Here is a 23,338-nt window from a genome sequence, read left to right as displayed (position 1 = left end):
TAACTTGAGTCATCAAATGATTATAAATATGTGACCATGGCACGAATTTATGAGACTAATTCCTTTTCATGCATAACAAATTTCTTTTATTCATTTCTCTTCATCTTTCTAAAAGTTTTTGTTCAATATTTTCTCTTTCAAGAAAATTTCATTGACCAAAAACTTGTGCTATTCTTCTTCTTCTTTCCTTCTCCCTCCTGACAAAATATTTCAAAGGAATAACCGCCTGAGATATCTTTTGTTTCTTACAAAAGATTTCAAAGGACTAACTGCCTGAGATATCTTTTTCCATTTCCCTTTATACGAAAGATTTCAAAGGACTAACTGCATGAGATATCTTTTGTATCCCCCTTACAAAGATTCAAGGGACTAACCGCCTGAGAATTCTTTGTCTTAATACATTGGAGGGTACATCCTTTGTGGTACAAGTAGAGGGTACATCTACTTGGGTTGTTATACTGAGAACAAGAGAGGGTACATCTCTTGTGGATCAGTTCAAGTGGAGGATACATCTACTTGGTTGTTCAAAGAGAACAAGGGAGGGTACATCCCTTGTGGATCTTTGGCTTGTAAAGGATTTTACAAGGTTGAAAGAAATCTCAAGAACCGTTGGTTGCTTGGGGACTGGATGTAGGCACTGGTTGTTGTCGAACCAGTATAAATCTTGTGTTTGTCTTCTTTTTCCCTACACTCTTTAATTTCCACTGTGTACGTTTAATTGCCGCTTTTACTTTTGGTTAAGTTATTGTTTCTGTTCTTTACTTTCTTAACTTAGTAGTAAAAGCCTAGTAAAATCTAGTAACATTAAGAAGGACAAATTTTTTAATTAGTCAAGACACATTAATAATTAATTCAACCCCTCCTTCTTAATTATTCCGAGGCCACTTAATCCAACAAGTAGGAGTGATAGTGGATTGAATCAGGTTAAGTATAACATCTGCTATTCTATTGATGGTAAATAATAATTCTATAGGGCCAACACATGAGTATTGCTCATTGCAAATTAACATTGTGCAAACATCATCATCATTTTTTAATTGTAGAGATTGAAAAAAATATTGTCGACTTGCATCTATGAATGGTTAGCCGAAGGGTGTTGTGCATTCTACGCTTGAGTGTATTAAAAGAACAATTATTAGGAACTCACATTGGTGTTGGAGTGGGACTTTGAAAATAAACACCAGTTTGGTTGTGAGTGATTGATCTATTTGGAAAAATGAAGGCTAATCTCGAGTTAGCAATGGTCTTCCTGCTTGTTTCTCCCAAAAATGACATAGTTATAAGATTGAATTTCATTTATGAAGGTATGTTGTGTGAAATTATGTGTTTGTATTAAGGGTGTTTTGTGTTATTTATAGTTGTATGAGCATTTTACCATGTTGATGTGTATTGGAATTTCATAAGGATAGAGTTGTGTTCTTGCTAAAGGCTTCTCTAGAATCCAATGTTTCTTTTTCCCTGGTAACAGATGTAGAAGACGTCCATTATAATTTTCAGAGTGAAAAAAGAGATATTGAATTATCCATTTCATGTCAGTTTTGCTGGTGAAACATTTAATTTTTAGAGACGTGTGCAAATTGTAGAGTGTTATGAATTTGGACTGTGATTTTTCCATTGTAATTAATGCAGCAGACGTCCCTGATAATTTCAGAGTGAAAAAAGGATTATGAGTTGTCCATTTCATGTTAGTTTTGCTGGTGAGACATTTAATTTTGTAGAAACGTGTGCAAATTGTAGAGTGTTGTCAATTTGGACTGTGATTTTTCCCTTGTAATTAATGTAGCAGACGTCCAATATAATTTTCAGAGTGAAAAAAGAGATTATGAGTTGTCCATTTCATGTCAGTTTTGCTGGTGAGACATTTAATTTTTAGAGACGTGTGCAAATTGCAGAGTGTTGTCAATTTAGAGCAGTAATTTTTCCCTTGTAATTAATGCAGTAGATGTCCATGATAATTTTTAGAGTGAAAAAAGAGATTATGAGTTGTCCATTTTATGTTAGTTTTGCTGGTGAGACATTTAATTTTTTGAAACAGTGTAGTGTAAATTGCAAAGTGTTGTGAATTTCGACAATTATGTTACCATGCCACCTACTATAGTAGAAGTGGGTAAACTAAAAATTGCTAACTTAAATTTAAACAAAAAATTTATTTCATTACATAAAGTGATCATTGAACATGGACATAACACACTACATGAAAACCTCAAAGCAGAAATAACTAAGACATGAATGATCCATAGATTACCAATCCCGTTTGAATATTGTTTCGTGGGATGGAGACATGTTACTTCCATCAGGTCCGGAAGAGGAGTCAGTATCACTATCATGGTTTTTGACCCAACAAGTCTCGTATTCATCGGATAAGTCCTCAAGATTGGAGGTTGAGCCATGTTGGTTGCTTGGTGGGTTATTATTGTCATAGATTATGGCAAATAACTCCACAAATGGTAATGATGGGTTGTTGTAAAAAATGTTGAATATTTGTCGAACATCAGCATCATCTTGTAGAATAAAAATGTGTACATATAACATTGTCCTGAATCAAACATAAGGCACCAAAAGTGGAGATGTTGGATATGTTTTCGTGGTTCAATGTTTAGTAAAACTGGTGCACGATATATTTTTTTCGACTCAGTTTTTTCGATTTGGTGCTTCTAGTTTGAGGTGGTTGTGCATGAAACTGGTGCACGATACTTTTTTTTTGGATTTTTTGATGTTCAAACTCTGGAAAAAGTGTGCCATGAATATCATTAATGTGTTGGACATAATTTTAAAAAAATGCCGAACATGAGCACTTAAGCATAGTTGCAAGGTCCAAATCATAGTTTTTATGATTTTGTGCTTCTATTTTGTGGTGGTTGTCCATTGTTGACCCCCTTCCACAGTTCCTTTTTCCAAAATTTGCAATTACTCGTTTTATGCGGAAGTGGTTTAACCGGCAAGTACATCGGGTCGTCAAGTATTTAATTAAAATGGAATGATCTGAGTATCGAACACAGGGAACTTGTTTATTTAGCGAAGTTTTGTTCAATAATCAAGCATTTTGTAAAAAGAAATTAATAAACGTGAATTGAAGTAAAAGTATGATATTCCTAATGGAAAAGCAGTAAACGTGAGCAAATAAGTGTGAAAATAGTGATCTAAAAGCATTGGGTCTTCCTACTAAACAAGTTGATGCAATTATAGATGTTTCTCTAATTAAGGATGTTCTTGTGTTCTATGCTGAAGGCTCAAGTACTAAACCTCGATGTCTCGCAAGTTTAGACTAATTTAAACTAAACCTCATTCTTAGATCCCTCTTGTTGAACTCGGCTTAATTTAAACAGCATTATAATCACAGCATAATAAAAACTAAAACCCTACACCCTATCCCTAGCAATGCAATTATCTAGCCCTGCTCTATCAAGTTCTAAGGAAATAGTACATTTCCCAATGCTAAAGTTCCTAACAACACACACCAATGGGTGATCAGACCAAAAGCATGCAACAATCAAGCACCGATACAAGCAATGAACACATAAAACACACTTAATTAGATATGAAAAAGGTTTTACATCAACTGTTCAATAGAAATCCCCAACTGAGGGTTTTAGCCTTCCATGGCAAGGAAGCTCCTTTTACAATAAAGAAAGGGAATCAAGAGAAATTGTTTGCTTACACAGGGGGGATGTCTCCTCCACCTCTTGGCACCTCACAATCACTCAAAAGCTCCCTAAAAGTTGGAAACTTGGCTCCTTGCTTTGCTCCCTAAAAAAAATCTCCAATTCTGTGCAAATCAGGCTTTAAAAGGGCTAAAAAAACCTAGACATCGCGCTTAGCGCCATTTTCGCGCTTAGCGCATGTAAGTGAATTTGAGCTTGGCACTAATCTCGTGCTGAGCCTGGAAAACAGCAGATGACTTGTTGAGCGAGCTGATATCGCGCTAAGTGTGAGCTTACATAGCAAATGCCCTTCCAGATTCCCTTGACTCACTAAGCGCTCTTGTGCTGGGCTTAGCCGCTGATATGCACTAAGCGCACAGAGCTTGCTTAGCGCGACATCCACTTTGGCACTTCTTCAAAGTTTCTCCTTTTTTGCCTGAAATTGAAGAGAATTCAACATTAATTCCATATAAAGAGGCTTCTAATGAACTGAGATCAAAACAAAGAAAAATTTATTTACAATCCTACAAAAAAACTATAAATTGGGGATTTATATACATTTTGTAAAAGTTTTCTATACAAAAGTTAGTTGTATAAGACGACCAACAAACTCCCCCAAATTTACAATTTTGCTTGTCCTCAAGAAAAGAAAGAACAACTCACTTGTCCTCAAGTGACAGAATCACAGTGGTTATTCAAAAACAAAGTTTGTTCCAAAGAATTCAATCACATGAAATGAATGGCATTTAATGCTTCAACCAACAGCTTCTCACAAGACATGCAGCTTTTCAAAGATATCAACATATTTATTAGGCCTCATAACTGAAATAAGCTAGTAAGAATGACAGATATCAAGGAAGGGTCATTAAGCAAAGCCTCACGGTCACTGTTTCACTCAAGCACAAGTGTTTAGGTTATCTATCAATCAACAACTAACACAAGTCTCAACCTTTGCACTTCATCTCATATCATATAGTCAAGAACACACAATCTAAATCCGAAGGACTTTACTAGGCTTGTAATGAGGCTGGGCTGCAAACAAATCATGGTTTTTCTAGGATGTAAAACTTAAGTTCTAGGAGAGCATTCATCCATAGATGAACCTTTTTCTTTTTGTTTCAACCTTATTACTTGCCATTTTTTGCACTTAGCTTTCTTTTTCTTGAATAGCAGCACACACATTTTTATTTTATAATTTCTGTTTTTTTAACACATACTTATTAACTGACTGTGTGTGCTGCTCTTTTCTTACCATTTCAATCTTTTGCCCAGTGATTCCCCCAAATTTGGGACAAATTTAACTTGAAACGTAACTCCCCCAAATTTGGAGCAAATTTGCCTTGAACCAAGATTCTTTCTATGAATGATGCTCTCCTACAACCTAAGACAAGGTAGCAGGAGATGAATTGTACAGGCTCAAGGTTCAATCAAACAACCATACTTTCAGCTCCAACTGGGTGCAAAGGATAATTCATTCATACACAAGGTAAGCTTTTTGGCTAAGTGGCTACTTTCAATCAAAACATGGTTTTCATCATCCTGAATTTCATGCATTCATTCCATACTTCAAAGATTCATGCAAAAAATCATTACTTAATGTTAGTCGTTCTCTCACAATTAAAGATCACACTCTCACCGGGTTACGGTTAATGTATTCCTTCACAATCAATCTGACCAACCGACTAGCATTTTCAGTCATAATCCTAATTTCATGTTCTTTCTCTTCTAATGATTGCATGCTCATTCAAGGCATATGATCTATGCATTCCAATCCACTCAAATCATACAATTGATTCATTCAAGCCAATCAACAAACACTGATTTCCAAAATCAAACATCAACCCCTGAATAAAATAAGTGCATTGTTCAATCAAGCTTTTATACAAGCTACCAAACAAAATATAACTATGAACTGAAATTTAAAAATTGAAACATAAACATAAAATGTACTGAAGACAGAATAATATAAATTTTTCAAAGTGTAAGAAAATAAAGATCCTGTCAACCATCCTATGAATGATCCTCTGCATGCTCGTTCAGGTCTAGTGCTGGTGCAGATGGTGGATCCTGAGAAATAGGCAAGTCCGGCACTGGTGGAGATGGCTCAGGCTCAGGCTCAGGTTGAGGAGATGGCTCGGGTACTGCAACATCCTCCTAAAAAATGAAGGGCTCAGGTGGAGAGGGCTCTGAGATGTCACTAGAAGCATCCTCCTGTGCAGGCTGAGGCTCCTAAGCTGCAGAGGCCTCAACCCCTCTTGAAGGAGAAGGCTAGACTCCTGGCCAGGCCACCTTCTGCATAAATTCTTCAACGCTCATAACTAGCCATTGGTGGACCACATTTTGCAAGCTTTGAATGATCAAGAGCTGGCCTTGATGCAGGCTCTGTAGCATAGATAAGAAATGCTCTGAGCTCTGAGCAAACCTGTAAGAACTGGAGCTGCTAGTGCTAGAGGGAGGGGAGAGGTAGAAGGAGCTGAGATAGGGGGAGCTGAAGTAGATAGGGCCTCAGATATCCTAACCTTGGATTTTTGGGTTCCCCGAAAAGTGACCGAGGGTCATCCAGGTTCCGGTAGTTCTTTTTAACATATGCCAAATTAATGGCTTGGCTCAAGTTCTCGAAAGTCAAAGAGTCAGAGGTGACTCCCCGGGCCTTGCACAAGGCAGTGATGAGGGCAGGAAAACCTAGCCTCAGGGAGTCTTGCTGAGCAATAAGAGTAATCTGACTCGAGATGAGGTACCCAAGGTTCATGTCCATCTTTTGAATAATCCCATATATTAACCTGGCCCTGTCCAAAGTAATATCTGAAGTGTGGGACGTAGGGGCCAAGTTAGAAAAAGATAGTACACTCTATGTTTGGGCTAGTGTAGTCAAATTCTTCCTCAGAATCTTCAGAGGCAGCCCATCTGCATTCACCTCAAATCCCCTTCCAGGGATACATAAGTGGGCTGCCAGCTCTTACGGATCTAGCCTTAACCTGGTAAATCTGGAGTAAGCTGGGAGGCTCTCCCCTTCCTCAATGATCACCGGTGTATGGAAGAAGGTGTTGAGGGCATCAACATCAAATTTAATTAGATGCCCCATAACCCTTACTTGCTTGGGCGATTTGTCTTCCGGGTCATAGAGATTTGCATAAAACTCCTTCACTACTGCCACATCTATGCTCCCATCTATGAAGTTTGTAAGCTCCTGATGCCAATTTCTCCTCTCCAATTCCCTTCTGAATTCATCAAACTCAGTGACATACAACTTTACATTATCTGTGTAGTGGTCCCAGGCCTCTTGGGATGTAAATCTAGATCTGTTATATCTGGCCTGGGGTATTGAAGTTGTTGCCTTCCTCTTTCGTGAAGCCATCTGTAAAACAATAGAAGCATAAGATAAGATTACACGGGATTTATTCAAAAAGAAAAGTAGAAAATAAAACTAGAAATAAGACTGGGCGCTTAGCGCACCTTATGAAAATTTACTCATGGGCTAAGCGCGATAGCCATGCCCTTAGCACGAGAACACAACAAATCTTTTTTTTGCAGAATAGGCTTAGCAAGTAGGCTCGCTAAGCCCAATTCCACAATTTTTCAAAACAGAGAGGGATTAGCGCTTAGCGCAACCACTCAAAAAGAAAGCACAGGCTTAGCGAGCAGGCTCGCTAAGCCCAATTCCAAAAAATTTGAAAAGCAGAGACAAAATAGCGCTTAGCGTGACAGGCACGCTGAGCGATCAAAACAAAGACAATTTTAAGTGTCTGAAACACATCCCTCACTTAGCGCCCAGGCGCGCTTAGTGAGTTCAACATTGATATTCAATAGAGAAGATGAACGCGCTTAGTGCGACAGGGCCACGCTTAGCGTGTTCATTTGGGAATCAAAATCTTCAGCAGAAGTGATGAACTCGCTTAGCGTAGCATGACGCTTAGCGCGTTCATTGTGATTTCCAGAAAAACCTGGGGTTTCTCACCCCTTTCGACTAAGGCCTCTATTAGGCCACTAAACCCTAATCAGAACAACTACATTACTCCTACAGTAAAACCCTAAGTCTATTCTAACTATGACTAACCTAATAACACTAAACCTAAATAGAAATTCTACCTAACAATCACTAAATCCACTATCCTAAAGTTTGAAACTTTGAAAGAAACTGAAACAAAGTAAAAGCTTACTTGGATTGAGGTGTCAGATGCAAGAAGAAGCAGGAAATGCAGGGAAAGTTAGGAGCTTTGATTCACAACACATAGGAAATGCAAGAAATGGGCAAATGGACACATGAGGGGAAAATGCTCTTTGAGTGAAAATGGTAACAGCTTAAGCAGTTCCCATTTCATTTTAGCAGTTTCTTATTGCTTGCTTAGCGCACAACCGCTCTTAGTGAGACAATATTACGTTTGAGTTTTAAAGCCCATGCGCTTAGCGCGTCTGATCTCTAAGCCCAATTCAAAATTTTAAAATTCCAGAGAAGCTTTTGGGCTTAGCGCGCAAGGTCGCGCTTAGCGGATACTTGGTTGGTCTTGCAACTTGTGCTTAGCCGCCAAAGGTGGCGCTTAGCACATAAACATGCTTCTAAATGCAGTGATGGCCCGCGCTTAGCGCTTCTCTGGCGCTTAGCGCTATTCCAAAGATTTTCAAAACAGAGAAGAAATTGCGCTTAACGCATCACCTCGCTAAGCCCAATTCGAAAGAATTAAAATCCAGAGAGGTATTTGGGATGAGCGCGGCAAAGCATGCTTAGCATGACCATCCAACCACTAGTCAGGGGTCCAAGCGCTTAGCGCATGAAGACTTGGTGCTTAGCACGAGTGTTGCGCTTAGCAAGTGAACAACTGAAAATTTTTCTAAGTTCTTTTTCTGTCCACTTCTTCACAAAAGCTCATGAATCCCCTTTCTTCAATACCAAACATGTTGAATATCACACAATCACAAGCAATCAAACTAGACTAAATGCAAGAAAAAAACAAAATTAAAAAGGGTTGGGTTGCCTCCCAGTAAGCGCTCATTTAACGTCATTAGCTTGACGCATAGCTCTTTGTTATCCTGGATCAACCTTGGTTCTCTCCTTTAGAACCTTCTCATCTAACTCCTTCACCTGTAAACAAACATTCTGGTCCAATAATTTTCTTTCTTCATTAAATAGATCAAAGCTGATCTTTTGGTCTTCAATACCCATTTCTAACTTTTTCTTTCCCATGTCTACTACACAGCTTGCAGTATACATAAATGAACATCCCAAAATTAAGGGAATATCTACATCTTCCTCAATGTCCATTACAATGAAGTTAGCAGGAAAGATAAGATGCTTGACCTGAACCAGAACATCCTCAATCTCTCCATAAGGTCTGGTGATGGAGCGATCTGCTAACTGTAAAGGCATCCTAGTAGCCATTATCTCCAACTCTCCTAGTCTCTGGCACATGGAAAACGATATCAAATTAATGCTGGCTCCCAAATCAATAAGAGCTTTTCCAAAAGAAACTTCACCTATAGAACATGGAATGGTGACGCTGCCTGGATCTTTATGTTTCAGTGGAAGGATACATTGAATCACAACGCTGCAGTTTCCCTCCACAACTAGGGTGTCACTATGGATGTAATTGTTCTTCCCAGTTAGCATGTCTTTCAGAAATTTAGCATAGAGTGGCATCTGTTGTAGAGCTTCTCCAAAGGGCATGGTAATTTCTAGCTTCTTGAAAATATCTAGAAATCTAGCTAGATGTCTTTCTTTGTCTTTCCTAGAAGGTACCAAAGGATATGGTACTTATCTCCCTTCAGCTGAAGATGCTTCTTTCTATTTCTCTCTAGCACACTCACTCTTGCTTTTTCTCTTCTCTTCTTTTCTCTCTTTTTCATTTTCATTTTTCTCATTTTATTTTTCTTTATCTTTTTCTTTCTTTCCTTTTTCATTTATTTCTTTTTCACTCAAAATTATTGGTGTCTCTCTCATCTGTTCATCCTTCTCTTCTTCTTCCTCCTCTATAAGGTCACAAAAGGGTTACACTGGTTCAGGTGCTGGTTCAATTACCAGCAGTTGTTTGTCATCCTCCACCATTTTATCCTTCTCCATGGTTACCTTCCTTCCTCGGGTCATCACAGCCTTGCATTCTTCTTTTGGATTCTGCTCGATGTTAGCTCCAAAAGTACTAGAAGATTTTTCTGCAAGTTGTTTGGCTAGCTGCCCTACCTGGACCTCTAGATTTTTGATGGCTGACTCTGTGCTCTTATGATTAGTCAATGAGACCAGCATAAACTGAGCAAAAGTTTCTTCCAGCTTTGTTGTTCTCTCAGATAAGCTAGGCCCTTGTTGCTATGGCCTGTTAGGTAGCCCACCATGTTCTTTATTGAACTGATTACCAGGGTGAGTTCTCCATTGATTATGTTGCTGGTAAGGTTGGCCATGTTGAAATCTAGAAAATCCACCTGCATTAAAATTTTGTCTAGGCTGGTTTCCAATGTAATTAACTTCATGAGATGTTTCTTCAGTGGGAATACACAAGCCTGACCCATGAGCTCCACCACAAAGTGTGCAACCTGTAACCTGCAATACAGATGAAGGTAAAGGTTGACTAGCATGCAATTGAGTTGGCAACTTACTTAGTGTTTCAGTTAAAGCTTCAAGTTGCTTGGAAAACAACTTATTTTGGGCCAACAAGGCATCTTGTGATGAAAGCTCCAATAAACTCTTCTTGGTAGGAATATGAACTCTATCATGCAAAATTGTGTGGTCACTGGTAGCCATATTTTCAATTAAGTCCATGGCTTCTTCAGGTGTCTTCAACTTAATTTTTCCTCCTACAGAAGCATTGAGTAACTGCTTTGACTGCGACCGTAACCCATCACTGAAGATGTTCAGCTGTATAGGCTCTGCAAAACCATGAGTGGGAGTTTTCTGCAGCAAGCTACAGAATCTTTCTAATGCTTCACTCAAAGATTCGTTGGGAAACTGATGGAATGAAGAAATTATAGCTTTTCCCTCTGTAGTTTTAGACTCGGGGAAATATTTTTTTAGAAACTTCTCAACAACCTCATCCCAGGTCTTTAAACTATTGCCCTTGAATGAATGCAACCATCTCTTGGCCTCCCCAGGTAAAGAAAACGAAAATAGGCTGAGCCTAATAGCATCTTCAGGTACACCGACAAGCTTAACAATATTACAAATCTCAATATACATTGCCAACTGTGAGTATGGATCTTCATTTGGTAAACCATGTAACACATTTCTCTGTATTAGCTATATCAATGAAGGTGGGTAAGTTAAGTTTTGTGCCTGAACCTCTGGCCGCGCAACACTTGAGAAATATTGCAGCACCGAAGTACTTGAGTAATCTTCGAAGGTCACTCTTCGAGGTTGCTCTTCAGCCATGACTTCGGCTTCAAATTCTATTGTTTTAGATTCCCTGGATGTAGGTGAGTTAGAAGATGATGACTCACAAAAGTGAGCCTGATGCAATCCATCCCCCCAAGGGTATTGGATAGAAGACTCCAAGAGGATTGGGCTAAAGCTGCTAAAGAAGGCCCTGGGGTTCTCATGAACCTCAGGATAGATTTCTGAGCCCATGGGCCAAGGTTGGGTCCATTCTTCCTTGTAAATATTAGAATAGGTTTTTCCTTCTTTTGGACCTTGTATTTTGGCCATTCTAGTAATATATGGTTTTAGCCTTGTATTTCAGAACACTTTGAGTAGTCTTTGTAGTAGGGACTTTTTTTTATATTTTGGCATGAGGGTGAACTTAGCTATTATAGGGGGTGTGTAGCTAAGCTCTAGCTTCTTATCTCAAAGAGGTGAGCTTAGCTGTTAGAGAGGTGTGTGTAGCTAAGCTCTAGCTTCTCTAGGAATCTTCTCAAGGAAGCTTCTCAAGGAAGTTTCTCAAGGAAGCTACCTAGGCTATATATAGAAGTATGTGTAACACTTATGGTAACTTTGATGAACGAAAGTCTTGTGAGACAAACTTAAAAGTTCAACATCTCTTCCTCTTTTCTTCCTTCAATTTCGTGCTCCCCCCTCTCTCTTTCTCTCTCTCTTTCTTTTCCTCCATTGAAGCACCCTCTCCAAGGCACTCTCTTGGTGCCAAAGCTCCTTCTTCCATGGCTTATTCCCTAGTGGATGATGCCTTCTCTCACCTCTTCTCCTTTGTCTTCCGCGGCATCTCCATGGTGGAAAATCACCATTGAAGGACCTCATTGAAGCTCAAAGATCCAGTCTCCATAGAAGCTCCACAAGCAAGCTTCCATCAAGTGATAATTAGAGCATAAGAGCTTCAAGTAGGTGCTCCTTAAACCTCCATTAATTTTCAACTTTACCTTCTCCTCCATTGTTGTTTCTTCATTTTCTACATGTATCTCCTCACATGTCTTGTGTTAAATGTTGTTAATATGATTCTTTAGAATTTCCACCGATTAATCTTGCTATAGAAGCTAGATTTGATTTTCTATGGTTCAAATTTCTTGTTCATGTTCTTGAACCATGAGTTGTGTTGAGTTTAGGTTTCTTTGAGTTTTGTCTTGATATTTTTTGTGGCTGAAACCTAAACCATAAAATTCTTACAAAAACATTAAAGTAGAATAAAACCTCAAAAATCTAGAGTGACTTGTTCACCTATTGTAGTTTTTTCATAAAAGTCATGTCTAGTCATGAAACTTGTCACATAAGATTTCTGATGTTGTGCTGAATTTTATTTTTCTTGTTTCTTTGTCTAACTCATTTTTTCATGAGTGTATGAAATTATTTTATCCTATTATTTGATTTGAGTCAAATCTTGCATGTTAATTAGTCCTTATCATGTTCATGCAAAATTCTTAGAGAGTCTTTGATTTGAACCTTTTCTTGAACTTTTAGGTTTCCTTATGATTGTGTCTATTGTGAATTTGAGTTTTGGTGAATGAATTGCTGGCTGAAGTTTTGATCCTAAGTGAATATTGAACTCCTAAAACTGTGGTAAACAAGCCTAGTGAGTTCAACATACATAGGAAGGTTAAAAGTAAGCCCAAGGCAATCAATATTCCATGCTAAAAAAATTTGAAGTCTAAATTTGCTGGTGCTGGCAGCTTGGACATACGAACTTGTTAAACTTACTGATAATTGGTCACTGCGAATTTTGAGCTGAAATGTTTACTAAATTTTCTAGACATCTGGAAAAAATTTATTAAAAAAGAACCAAGTGATTTGGATAAAAGGAAAAAATAAGAAAAATCACACAAGTTGGCAGAAAAATTAGTATCCAGAAAAAAAAAGGTGAAAGGGAAGTGTGCTTGTTGTTTTTGCTCATACCAATCTTGGTGTCTATTTCATACCAATCTTAGTTACAAAATTTCAATTGAAAATTAGTGTGAAAACAAGTTCCAAAGCTAGAGGTTTGTTGAGTCTTTTTTTAGTTTTTTTACTCTACTCTAGAGCCATTCTAAGTTTCTCTTTGAGTCCTAGCTTGCTTCTATGTCCCTTTCATTGCTTTAATTGTTGAATAATCCTTGAAAAATTTTCTTGTTAAAACTCCATTGGTTTAGCTTTCATTTCATTTTTTTTGTCTTTGGTTATTGTTTGTCTCTTTGTTTCCTTGTTTGTGAGTTGCCATATAGGGGAATTGGAAAGGAGGATTGGTGCCATCCCTTGAAGAATTTGGGTCAAGAAGCAAGGGGCCAACCACCTTAAGAGTTATTGGACTAAGAAGCACTCCAAATTGAGTGAATCACCAAAGAGAGAAAAACCACCAAAAGGTCTCTTTGCAATTTTGTAATTGACAATTTACTTACTTTCATTGCTTTCAAATTTTGTAACGAAAAGGCCTTTCATTGGAAGTAAGTTGGGAGCCTCCAATAGGTCACCCTACTTCCATTTGTGTGTAATAATTTTAGGCAATTTTCCCTTAGAATTGTGAGTGTTTTGTTGGGAACCTTAAATGTGGTCATCCAAACACTCTTAGGATTCGCCTAGTTTACATTTCTTGCTTACTTTGATTGCTTATTTCCTTTACCTTCCATTGTCAAACCGCCTAGATAGCTTGCCTTTTACCAATTAGTTACCTTATCTTTCACACCTCTTTTAGTGTTTATTTTGGCTAGTTTCAATCATAGTTTCTTTTACCTTTTGTTTTCAAACCCCCAACAAGAAAGAACCACAACTTAGAAACCAACATGAGTCTTCATTCTTCATCTAGTATAATGGTGAGGGTTCTACTCCTAAGGACCCCTTGTATAAGATATTAGATGAGTTGAGATCCCTTAAGTTGTGGAAAGAAAAACAAGAGAGAAAAGAAAAAGGAAAAAAAAAAGAGTGGAAGAAATAAGTCAAGATGGAAAAGAGAAAATAAGGGAAGAAGAAAGAAGGAAAATACTAAAAGAGTTAAGAAAAGAAAAACATGTCTCCTATAGTAGTCATAACTCTTGCAAGAGCCTAAGTGAAGAACATCGTGACTATTATGATGGAAGGCATGGGGAAAATCTTAGACCTCACTCCCATTGGTGAGAAAAGGAAAGAAAGCCTCAAGAGACTAACATTAACCTCCCATACTTCCATGGGAAGGACAATGTAGAGGCTAACTTAGATTGGGAAATAAGGGTAGAGCAACAACTTAAAAGGAAGTCTACTTCAAAATCTTATGGCTCTTACTCTTATCCAAAGAAAGACCAAGGTCAAGGCATCTTAGGGATGACACCTTCTAAGCCCAAAGATGATAAGGGGAAGACAATAGAAAAGCAACCCCTTAAGGCTAGAATGCAAGAGAAGACTAGATCCATAAAGTGCTTTAAATGTCTTGGAAGAGGGCACATTACTTCTCAATGCCCCACCAAGAAAACCATGATTATGAGGGGCCAAGACATTTATAGTAGCCAAGATGAGGCTACTACTTCACCTTCCTCTAGTGAAAGTGAAGAAGAAAAGGGGGAAGAATCTAGTGAAGAAATCTATCCCCAAGAAGAAGGACAACCTTTAATGGTTAAGGAGGAGTGTAAAGAGGTAAGTGTCTTCTCTAAGAGGTTAGCTAAGAAGGAAAGTCATTTTGAAATAAATACAAATATTAAAGAAACTTCCCCTCTTAGACAACCTCCACATCTTCTCCTTTTTAAAAAGACACTTGTTAGCACTACCACACCTCTTGGGCTTGAGGTTATTCCTCAAGTAAAGGAGTTGTTGGATGAGGGTTTGGTTCGTAAGAGCTTAAATCCTTGTGCTTTGTTGGTGCCCAAAATAGGTATTATTAGGCACCAAATCCCTAAAATAAGTGATATGATGAATGTGTTGAGTGTTGCAACCCTCTTTTGTAAAATCAGTCATGCACCCAACATCTTCATGATTCATGTACATAGGGACTCATTAGGTAGGTTTGTTCTTATTTTTGGTTTTAATACATACTTAGGTGCTGATATGGGACACCTTAGGTTTGTCGTATTTTTTTGTAGGAATAATCAACATGAAAATATAGAAAAAGGTACGATTTATTGCATTACTTTCCTTAATTTTTTAAATAGTGATCAAGGGGTTCCCACAGACCCTAAGAGAATAAAGGTCATTCCTGATTGGCCCACTCCACCGAGTATAAGGGAAATCTGGGGCTACCATGACTTAACAAACTTTTACAAAAGGTTTGTCCCATATTTTTTTATACTTGTAGAACCAGTCATTGAGTTGGTGAGGAACCATGTTCCTTCATGGGAAGATGTCCATGAAAGGGGTTTTCAGACCTTACCCTACTCTAACATGCCAACACCACTAATACATAAGTTTTTATTCTTTTTACAGGTGTTGAGGGAAAAAGCCCAGAGTATGAAGAACCTCGGGATTTGAGGTCAAATCCTTTCCAAGGTGGAGGGGATGATGCAATCCTACCCCCCAAGGGTATTGGATAGAAGACTCCAAGAGGATTGGGCTAGAGCTGATAAAGAAGGCCGTGGGGTTCTCATGAACCTCAGGGTAGATTTCTGAGCCCATGGGCCAAGGTTGGGTCCACTCTTCTTTGTAAATATTAGAATAGGTTTTTCCTTCTTTTGGGCCTTGTATTTTGGCCATTCTAGTAGTATAGGGTTTTAGCCTTGTATTCCAGGGCATTTTGAGTAGTCTTTGTAGTAGGGACTTTTTTTATATTTTCATGTATTTTGGCATGGGAGTGAACTTAGCTATTATAGGGGGTGTGTAGCTAAGCTCTAGCTTCTCATCTCAAGGAGGTGAGCTTATTTATTAGAGAGGTGTGTGTAGCTAAGCTCTAGCTTCTCTAGGAATCTTCTCAAGGAAGCTTCTCAAGGAGGTGAGCTTAGATATTAGAGGGGTGTGTGTAGTTAAGCTTTAGCTTCTCAAGGAAGTTTCTCAAGGAAGCTACCTAGGCTATAAATAGAAGTATGTGTAACACTTGTGGTAACTTTGATGAATGAGAGTCTTGTGAGACAAACTTCAAATTTCAACTTCTCTTCCTCTTTTCTTCCTTCAATTTCGTGCTCCCCCCTCTCTCTTTCTCTCTCTCTTTCTTTTCCTCCATTGAAGCACCCTCTCCAAGCTTCTTATCCAAGGCACTCTCTTGGTGGCGAAGCTCCTTCTTCCATGGCTTATTCCCTAGTGGATGACGCCTCCTCTCACGTCTTCTCCTTTGTCTTCCGCTGCATCTCCATGGTGGAAAATCACCATTGAAGGACCTCATTGAAGCTCAAAGATCCGGCCTCCATAGAAGTTCCACAAGCAAGCTTCCATCAGAGCCTCTTCAAGGATTGATGCTACTATTCTTTCGTGCAAAAGCTTTCTTTTTCTCTCTGTGTTGTTTCTTCTAAAGGTGGCTTCAATTTCTAAATCCAATGGAGCCAATTCACCTGTAGAAGAACTACACATGCAAACACTAACAGGAACAACAGTTAACCAATTCAAGAAGAAAATAAATTATGAACTAAACAAATATTAACAAAAACAAAAATTAATGAATCAAAGAATAATGAATTAATTCCTTCAAACTGAACTAGACTTTCCAAATGAAAAAAGTTCCCCGGCAACAGCGCCAAAATACTTGTTGACCCCGTTCTATAGTTCCTTTTTCCAAAATTTGCAATTACTCATTTTATGTGGAAGTGGTTTAACCGGCAAGTGCACCGGGTCATCAAGTATTTAATTAAAATGGAATGATCCGAGTATCAAACATAGGGAACTTGTTTATTTAGCAAAATTTTGTTCAATAATCAGGCATTTTGTAAATAGAAATTAATAAATGTGAATTGAAGTAAAAGTATGATATTCCTAATTGAAAAGCAGTAAACGTGAGCAAATAAGTGTGAAAATAGTGATCTAAAAGCGTTGGGTCTTCCTACTGAACAAGTTGATGCAATTAAAGATGTTTCTCTAATTAAGGATGTTCCTGTGTTCTATGTCAAAGGCTCAAGTACTAAACCTCAATGTCTCGAAAGTTTAGACTAATTTAAACTAAACTTCGTTCTCTGATCCCTCTTGTTGAATTCCGCTTAATTTAAATAACATTATAATTACAACATAATAAAAACTAAAACCCTGCACCCTATTCCTAGCAAAGCAGTTATCTAGCCCTGCTCTATCAAGTTCTAAGGAAACAGTACATTTCCCAATGCTAAAGCTCCTAATAGCACACACCAATGGGTGAAGTAGCTTCATTGGAGCATGTAGGCCTTGGATCTTCTTCATCAATGGAGTCCTTTGCTTCTTGAAGTTTAATACAGTGGAATGAAGAAGGAAGAAAGATGATTGGAGACGCCACTTCAAGGAGAAGATGAGTCTAGAAGAAGCTCACCACCATAAGAAGCCATGCATAAGAGCTTGAAGGTAGGAGAAAATGAGTGGAGAGAGAGGGAGAGAAGGAGCATGAAATTTTGTGCCTCAAAAGAGGTCTGAACTTTGAAGTGTAATTCTCAAATGATCAAAGTTGAAAAATGCACACACATGGCCTCTATTTATAGCCTAAGTGTCACACAAAATTGGAGAGAAATTTGAATTTCTATTCAAATTTCACTTGAATTTGAAATTGAATTTGTGGAGCCAAATTTTGGAGCCAAAATTTCACTAATTATGATTAGTGAATTTTAGCTATGGTTCAGTCCTCTAATTCAAGATCAAGTCCAAGATTCTCTACTAAGTGTGCTTAGGTGTCATAAGGCATGTAAAACATGAAGGACATGCGCAAAGTGTGACTATATGATGTGGTAATGGGGTGCAGCAAGCAAATGCTCACCTCCCCCTCTAAAATTTAATTGGATTGGGCTTCTCCCAATTCAATTAAATTTATTTCCAATCACACACATCAAATATTCACTGAATGCATGTGAAATTACAAAACTACCCCTAATACAAAAACTAGTCTAGGTGCCCTAAAATACAAGGGTTGAAAAATCCTACATTTCTAGGGTACCTTACGTATATTTTGGAGCCCTAAATACAAGGCCCAAAAATAATGAAATCTTAATCTAATATGTACAAAGATAAGTGGGCTCATACTTAGCCTATGGGCCTGAAATCTACCCTAAGGCTCATGAGAACCCGAGGGCCTTCTCTTGCATCTTTGGCCAAATCTACTTGGAGTCTTCTATCCAATGCCCTTGTAGGGTAGGATTGCATCAATGGGTGATCAGACCAAAAGCATGCAACAATCAAACACCGATAGAAGCAATGAACACATAAAACACACTTAATTAGATATGAAAAAGGTTTTACATCAATTGTTCAATAGAAATCCCCAACTAAGGGTTTTAGCCTTCCATGGCAAGGAAGCTCCTTTTACAATAAAGAAAGGGAATCAAGAGAAATTGTTTGCTTCAACAGGGGGGGATTTCTCCTCCACCTCTTGGCACCTCACAATCACTCAAAAAGCTCCTTAATATCTCTAAAAGTTGGAAACTTGGCTCCTTGCTTTGCTTCCTCGTTCTCTAAAGTTCACAACCAAGAGCTCTCTGTGGTGATTATTCTCTTCAAAAAACTCTCCAATTCTGTGCAAACTAGGCTTTAAAAGGGCTCAGAAAACCTAGACGTCCTGCTTAGCGCCATTTTTGCACTTAGTGCGAGTAAGTGAATTTGAGCTTAGCGCCAATCTCGCGCTGAGCCTGGAAAGCGATAGATGACTCACTTAGCGAGCTGATATCGCGCTAAGTGCGAGCTTGCATAGCAGATGCCCTTCCAGATTCCCTTGACTTGCTAAGCGCTCTTGTGCTGGGCTTAGCTGTTGATACACACTAAGCGCACGGAGCTCGCTTAGCGCAACATCCACTTTGGCACTTCTTCAAATTCGCTCCTTTTTTGCCTGAAATTGAAGAGAATTTAAGATTAATTCCATATAAAGAGGCTTCTAATGAACATAGATCAAAACAAAGCAAAATTTATTTACAATCCTACAAAAAGAACTGTAAATTGAGGATTTATTTACATTTTGTAAAAGTTTTATATACAAAAATTAGTCGTATAAGACGACTAACATCCATGGAACTGGTGCACAATATATTTTTTTTGGATTCTTTGATGTTCAAAATATGGAAAACGTGTGTCTCAAATATTATTAATGTGTTGGACATAATTTTAAAAAAAATACAGAACATGGGCACTTAAGCATAGAGTCAAGGGTCCAAATCATAGTTTTTTCGATTTTGTGCTTCTATTTTGAGGTGGTTGTCCATGGAACTGATGCATGATATATTTTGTTTTGGATTCTTTGACGTTCAAACTACGGAAAAAGAATGTCATGAATATCATTACTGTGTTGGACATAATTTTTTAAAAAAATGCAGAACATGGGCACTGAAGCATAATTGCAAGGGTTCAAATCATAGTTGATGAAACCGTTACAGAGGTACTTAAACATATTTGATCCCATTATTACAATATTTTATACTTCAATGACCAAGACGATGACCAGTCCCACAGGGCGGTGGACGTTGATTACGTCAAAGATTTCTTCTTTCTTGTATGACTGGTTCTCCCATGTCATGATGATGTTGTTCTTCTATGTCAGTATATTCAGTGTGGGTTGCTGCAGTTGAAGAACTTTGTCCTTGTTCTCCAAACGAATGTGGTGCATCAAACTATTGTAAAGAAGCTAAATATGATGCCACAGAATTTGGTGTATTCAAATTGACACCAAATAAATTGGTCATCCATTCATGGCTGGTTGCGCTGACTGACTCGCCAGTTTGGCCAAAAGTTTGATGAACAGGTCAAGGAGTACAATACATTGACTGAGGATGTGGAATTTCAAAATGTGTTTGTTCAACACTTGTCCCTGCAACATTATGGTTAATTGTTGTGCGTGGATCATTTAGTTGTGCAATAGACAAGAACATAGTAGTGTTTTTCCTATACTATTCCATGTACGTTGGTGTATGTGTCAGTATTCCTTGAACCCATTGCCCAGTTAAAACATTATTGCGTTTGTTTTTCCAAATATTAATCCACTCCGCATGATATTCCATCCAGTCACTGTAACGATTGCCTCGCATATCAATTTGGTGAAGTCGATCAAGATTCATGGGATCAACAGGGATATCTTGTTTGATGCCATTCCATAATCGAGAAACAAATAATTGCAGTACATGCAGATCAAATCTCCATGTCTCTGTATGCATGTCTCGGTAGGTGTTCTTCAAATCCTCTATATGGGACCCAAGAAAACTGAAATATATGCTAACAATGCAACATTAGTAAATGTTAATATACATATTGATGGTGCAGTGCATGATAGTATTATACCTCATGGCTCTCCATATGATGTATATGAGATCTATATTTTACCAAGTCACCATGAGGTGTGGTCCTATATTCTAATCTACCACCACTCCATTTGAAATGTAAAACATACATAACCAGTATTCATTATAATGTTATAATACGCATCATTGAAATTAAAAAATTTAGATTTCACTATATGTAAATAACTTTTTAGCCAGTGAATAAGTTGTTTCGGGTCGTGGGACTCTTGGTGAAATAAAAGGCATGCGGTACCAAGCCCATGACTGCAATAGTATGGCACAACCACCCATAATTTTACCAACCTCTGATGATGCACGACATAGTTCTCTATACAGGTTTTCTAAACAAGCTGAACTCCAACTATATTTTTTTATGTTGTTCGAATCATGTAATAGGTTCAAATACATTAAATGAACTCTATTTCCAAATTTATCAGAAATTAAAGCACCACCAATCATGTACATTATGTAAGCTCTACACCTGCATTATAGTTGGTGTGTTGTTGGTTCTTTAGAAAATGGTGCATGCAAGTTGCTTAGCAACCATGTCAGCTTCAGTGCAGCTCCTTTACGTGCATTTTGGGAGGGACTTCCCCTAGATGCAGTGCAACATCTTCGAGTGTTATGGTGCACTCACCCCATGGCAGGTGAAAGGTGTGTGTTTTAGGCCTCCATCGTCCAACCAATGCAGTGATCAATGTAGGATCAATTATACACTGTTTGATTAGGGCAATATGTTAGAACCCGGTAGTCAATAATAATTGTATGATTTGTGGTTCTGGTTCAGGTATTGTATGGTAATAGGAAGTGATTAGGTCGTTAATCGTAGTACATGAACAATGAATGTATTGATGACGCAATAAAGGTTTATGAGCCATGACAACGATGTCAAATGGTAAACCGAGTACAAATGATATAAAATTTGAAGTTGGGTGATGTAAATGTGGTATTGACATGCACCTCCCATCTATTTATCATATAAATTGGGTTCAAATTCCAAAGCACAAATACACTTTATCTTATTGTAAGGCCTCGAGATTCCAAAGCACATTAACATGACTGTGCTAGTGTCACGCATCAAGATTCGAATTCACGTGAACCATTGACCCGTGATTGATTGCATATATAAATGTACCATATCACCTAACACTTTGCACAATTTCGTCAAATCAAATTGTGAGAGTAAATAAAGAGAGAAAGCAATGAGGTCAGAGCCAATTTGTGAGTGTGTTTATATCAATGGTGACAAGACAAAATCGTTACTATTGAATCAATGGAGCAGAAGCTGCATAATTTCCTGAAATTAGAATGTGTGTTGTTGCACACTGTTCACTCACATGTGTATGTTTATTGCATTAACGTGGTTGTCAACAATCTACATGGGCTCGACATTACACTTTATCTCATTGTAAGGCCCCGAGATTCCAAACCACATTTATAATTTGTCTCATTGTAAGGCCTCGAGATTCCAAAGCACATTAACACGACTGTGCTAGTGTCACGCATCGAGATTCTAATTCATGTGAAGCATGGACCCATGATTGATTGTATATATAAATGCACCATATCACCAAAGACTTTGCATAGTTACGTCAAATCAAATCTTGAGAGCAAACAGAGACAACAAGCAAAATAAGGTGAAAGCCTCTTTGTGCGTACGTTTATATAAGTTCAAGTGCAAAGGTAGTTTTCAAAGGTGACAAGACAAAATCGTTACTCTTGAATCCTACAATGACGCTGCCAAACATAATCACCGCAATACAGTCATCAATTACAGATAATGATGTTATGCATATAATTACTGCACTTTGGTATCGTTGTCCTGTATATGAATTCAATGGTGAAATTCAATATAGGGCAGTTCAAATTATTGACGAAGAAGGTGTTTTGTGCATGCTTCATGTTGGATCAAGTGGCCTCAGAATAATTAAGAAGTGGGGGTTGAATTAATTATTAACGAACCTTTACTAATTAAAAATCTACCCTTCTTAGGCTTTTACTATAATGTTAAGAAAGTAAAGAACAGAAATATAAACGTAACCAAAAGTAAAAGCGATAATTAAAGTGCACAGTGGAAAATAAAGAGTGTAGGGAAGAAGAAGACAAACACAAGAATTTATACTGGTTCGGCAACAACCCGTCCCTACATCCAGTCCCTAAGCGACCTGCGGTCCTTGAGATTTCTTTTCAACCTTGTAAAATCCTTTACAAGCAAAGATCCACAAGGGATGTACCCTCCCTTGTTCTCTTCGAACAACCTAGTAGATGTACCCTCCACTAGAACTGATCCACAAGAGATGTACCCTCTCTTGTTCTCAGTTACAACAACCCAAGTAGATGTACCCTCTACTTGTACCACAAAGGATGTACCCTCCAATGTGCTAAGACAAAGTTCTCAGGCAGTTAGTCCCTTGAAACTTTGTGAAGGGGATACAAAAGATATCTCAAGTGGTTAGTCCTTTGAAATCTTTTGTATAAGGGAAAGGGAAGAATCAAAAGAATTCTCAGACTGTGTTGTTTTGAATTCTTTGACAAGGGAGAAGGGAGACACAAAAGAATTCAGGCGGTTAGTCCTTTATTCTTTTGGAAAAGGGAGAAGAGAGACACAAAAAGAATTCAGGCGGTTAGTCCTTGGCAAATTCTTTTTGACAAAGGGAGAAGAGAATAAAAGTTATAGCACACTTCTATTTTCAAGGTTTGGAAAACCAGAAAACTTTAGAAAGCTTTTGCAAAGGAAGAAGAAGAAGAAGTTCAAGAAAATGTTCAAAGAGATTCAAGGGTTGTAAAAGAATATGTGGAAAAGTTGTTTGTAAAGGTTGTAAGTGTTGTTCAAATGCAAATCAAGGTCTTGCTTTTATAGACTCTTCAAGTCTGGTCAAGAAAACCACTGGAAGAGTTATAACCTTTAGAAAAATCCGAAAACCATTGGAAGAGTTACTTCTTTTGATTTTTGTTCAAAACTTGTCACTGGTAATCGATTACCAAATCCTTGTAATCGATTACACCATTTTAAAATAAATTGTAACATTGTAAACTCAATTAAA

At 38.0% G+C, this 23,338-nt stretch overlaps 1 protein-coding gene across 1 annotated transcript; it reads right to left on the bottom strand.

Moving 5' to 3' along the window:
* Positions 1 to 8,661: 8,661 nt before the first annotated feature.
* LOC114401918 lies at positions 8,662 to 9,300 on the bottom strand. The gene has a single exon (XM_028364492.1). The coding sequence runs from the start codon at positions 9,298 to 9,300 to the stop codon at positions 8,662 to 8,664; it is 639 nt and encodes a 212-aa protein (XP_028220293.1).
* Positions 9,301 to 23,338: the final 14,038 nt, after the last annotated feature.

The sequence above is a fragment of the Glycine soja genome, chromosome 20 (assembly GCF_004193775.1).
Source record: "Glycine soja cultivar W05 chromosome 20, ASM419377v2, whole genome shotgun sequence".
Lineage (NCBI taxonomy): Eukaryota > Viridiplantae > Streptophyta > Magnoliopsida > Fabales > Fabaceae > Glycine > Glycine soja.
This window is presented reverse-complemented; position numbering and strand designations above follow the sequence as displayed.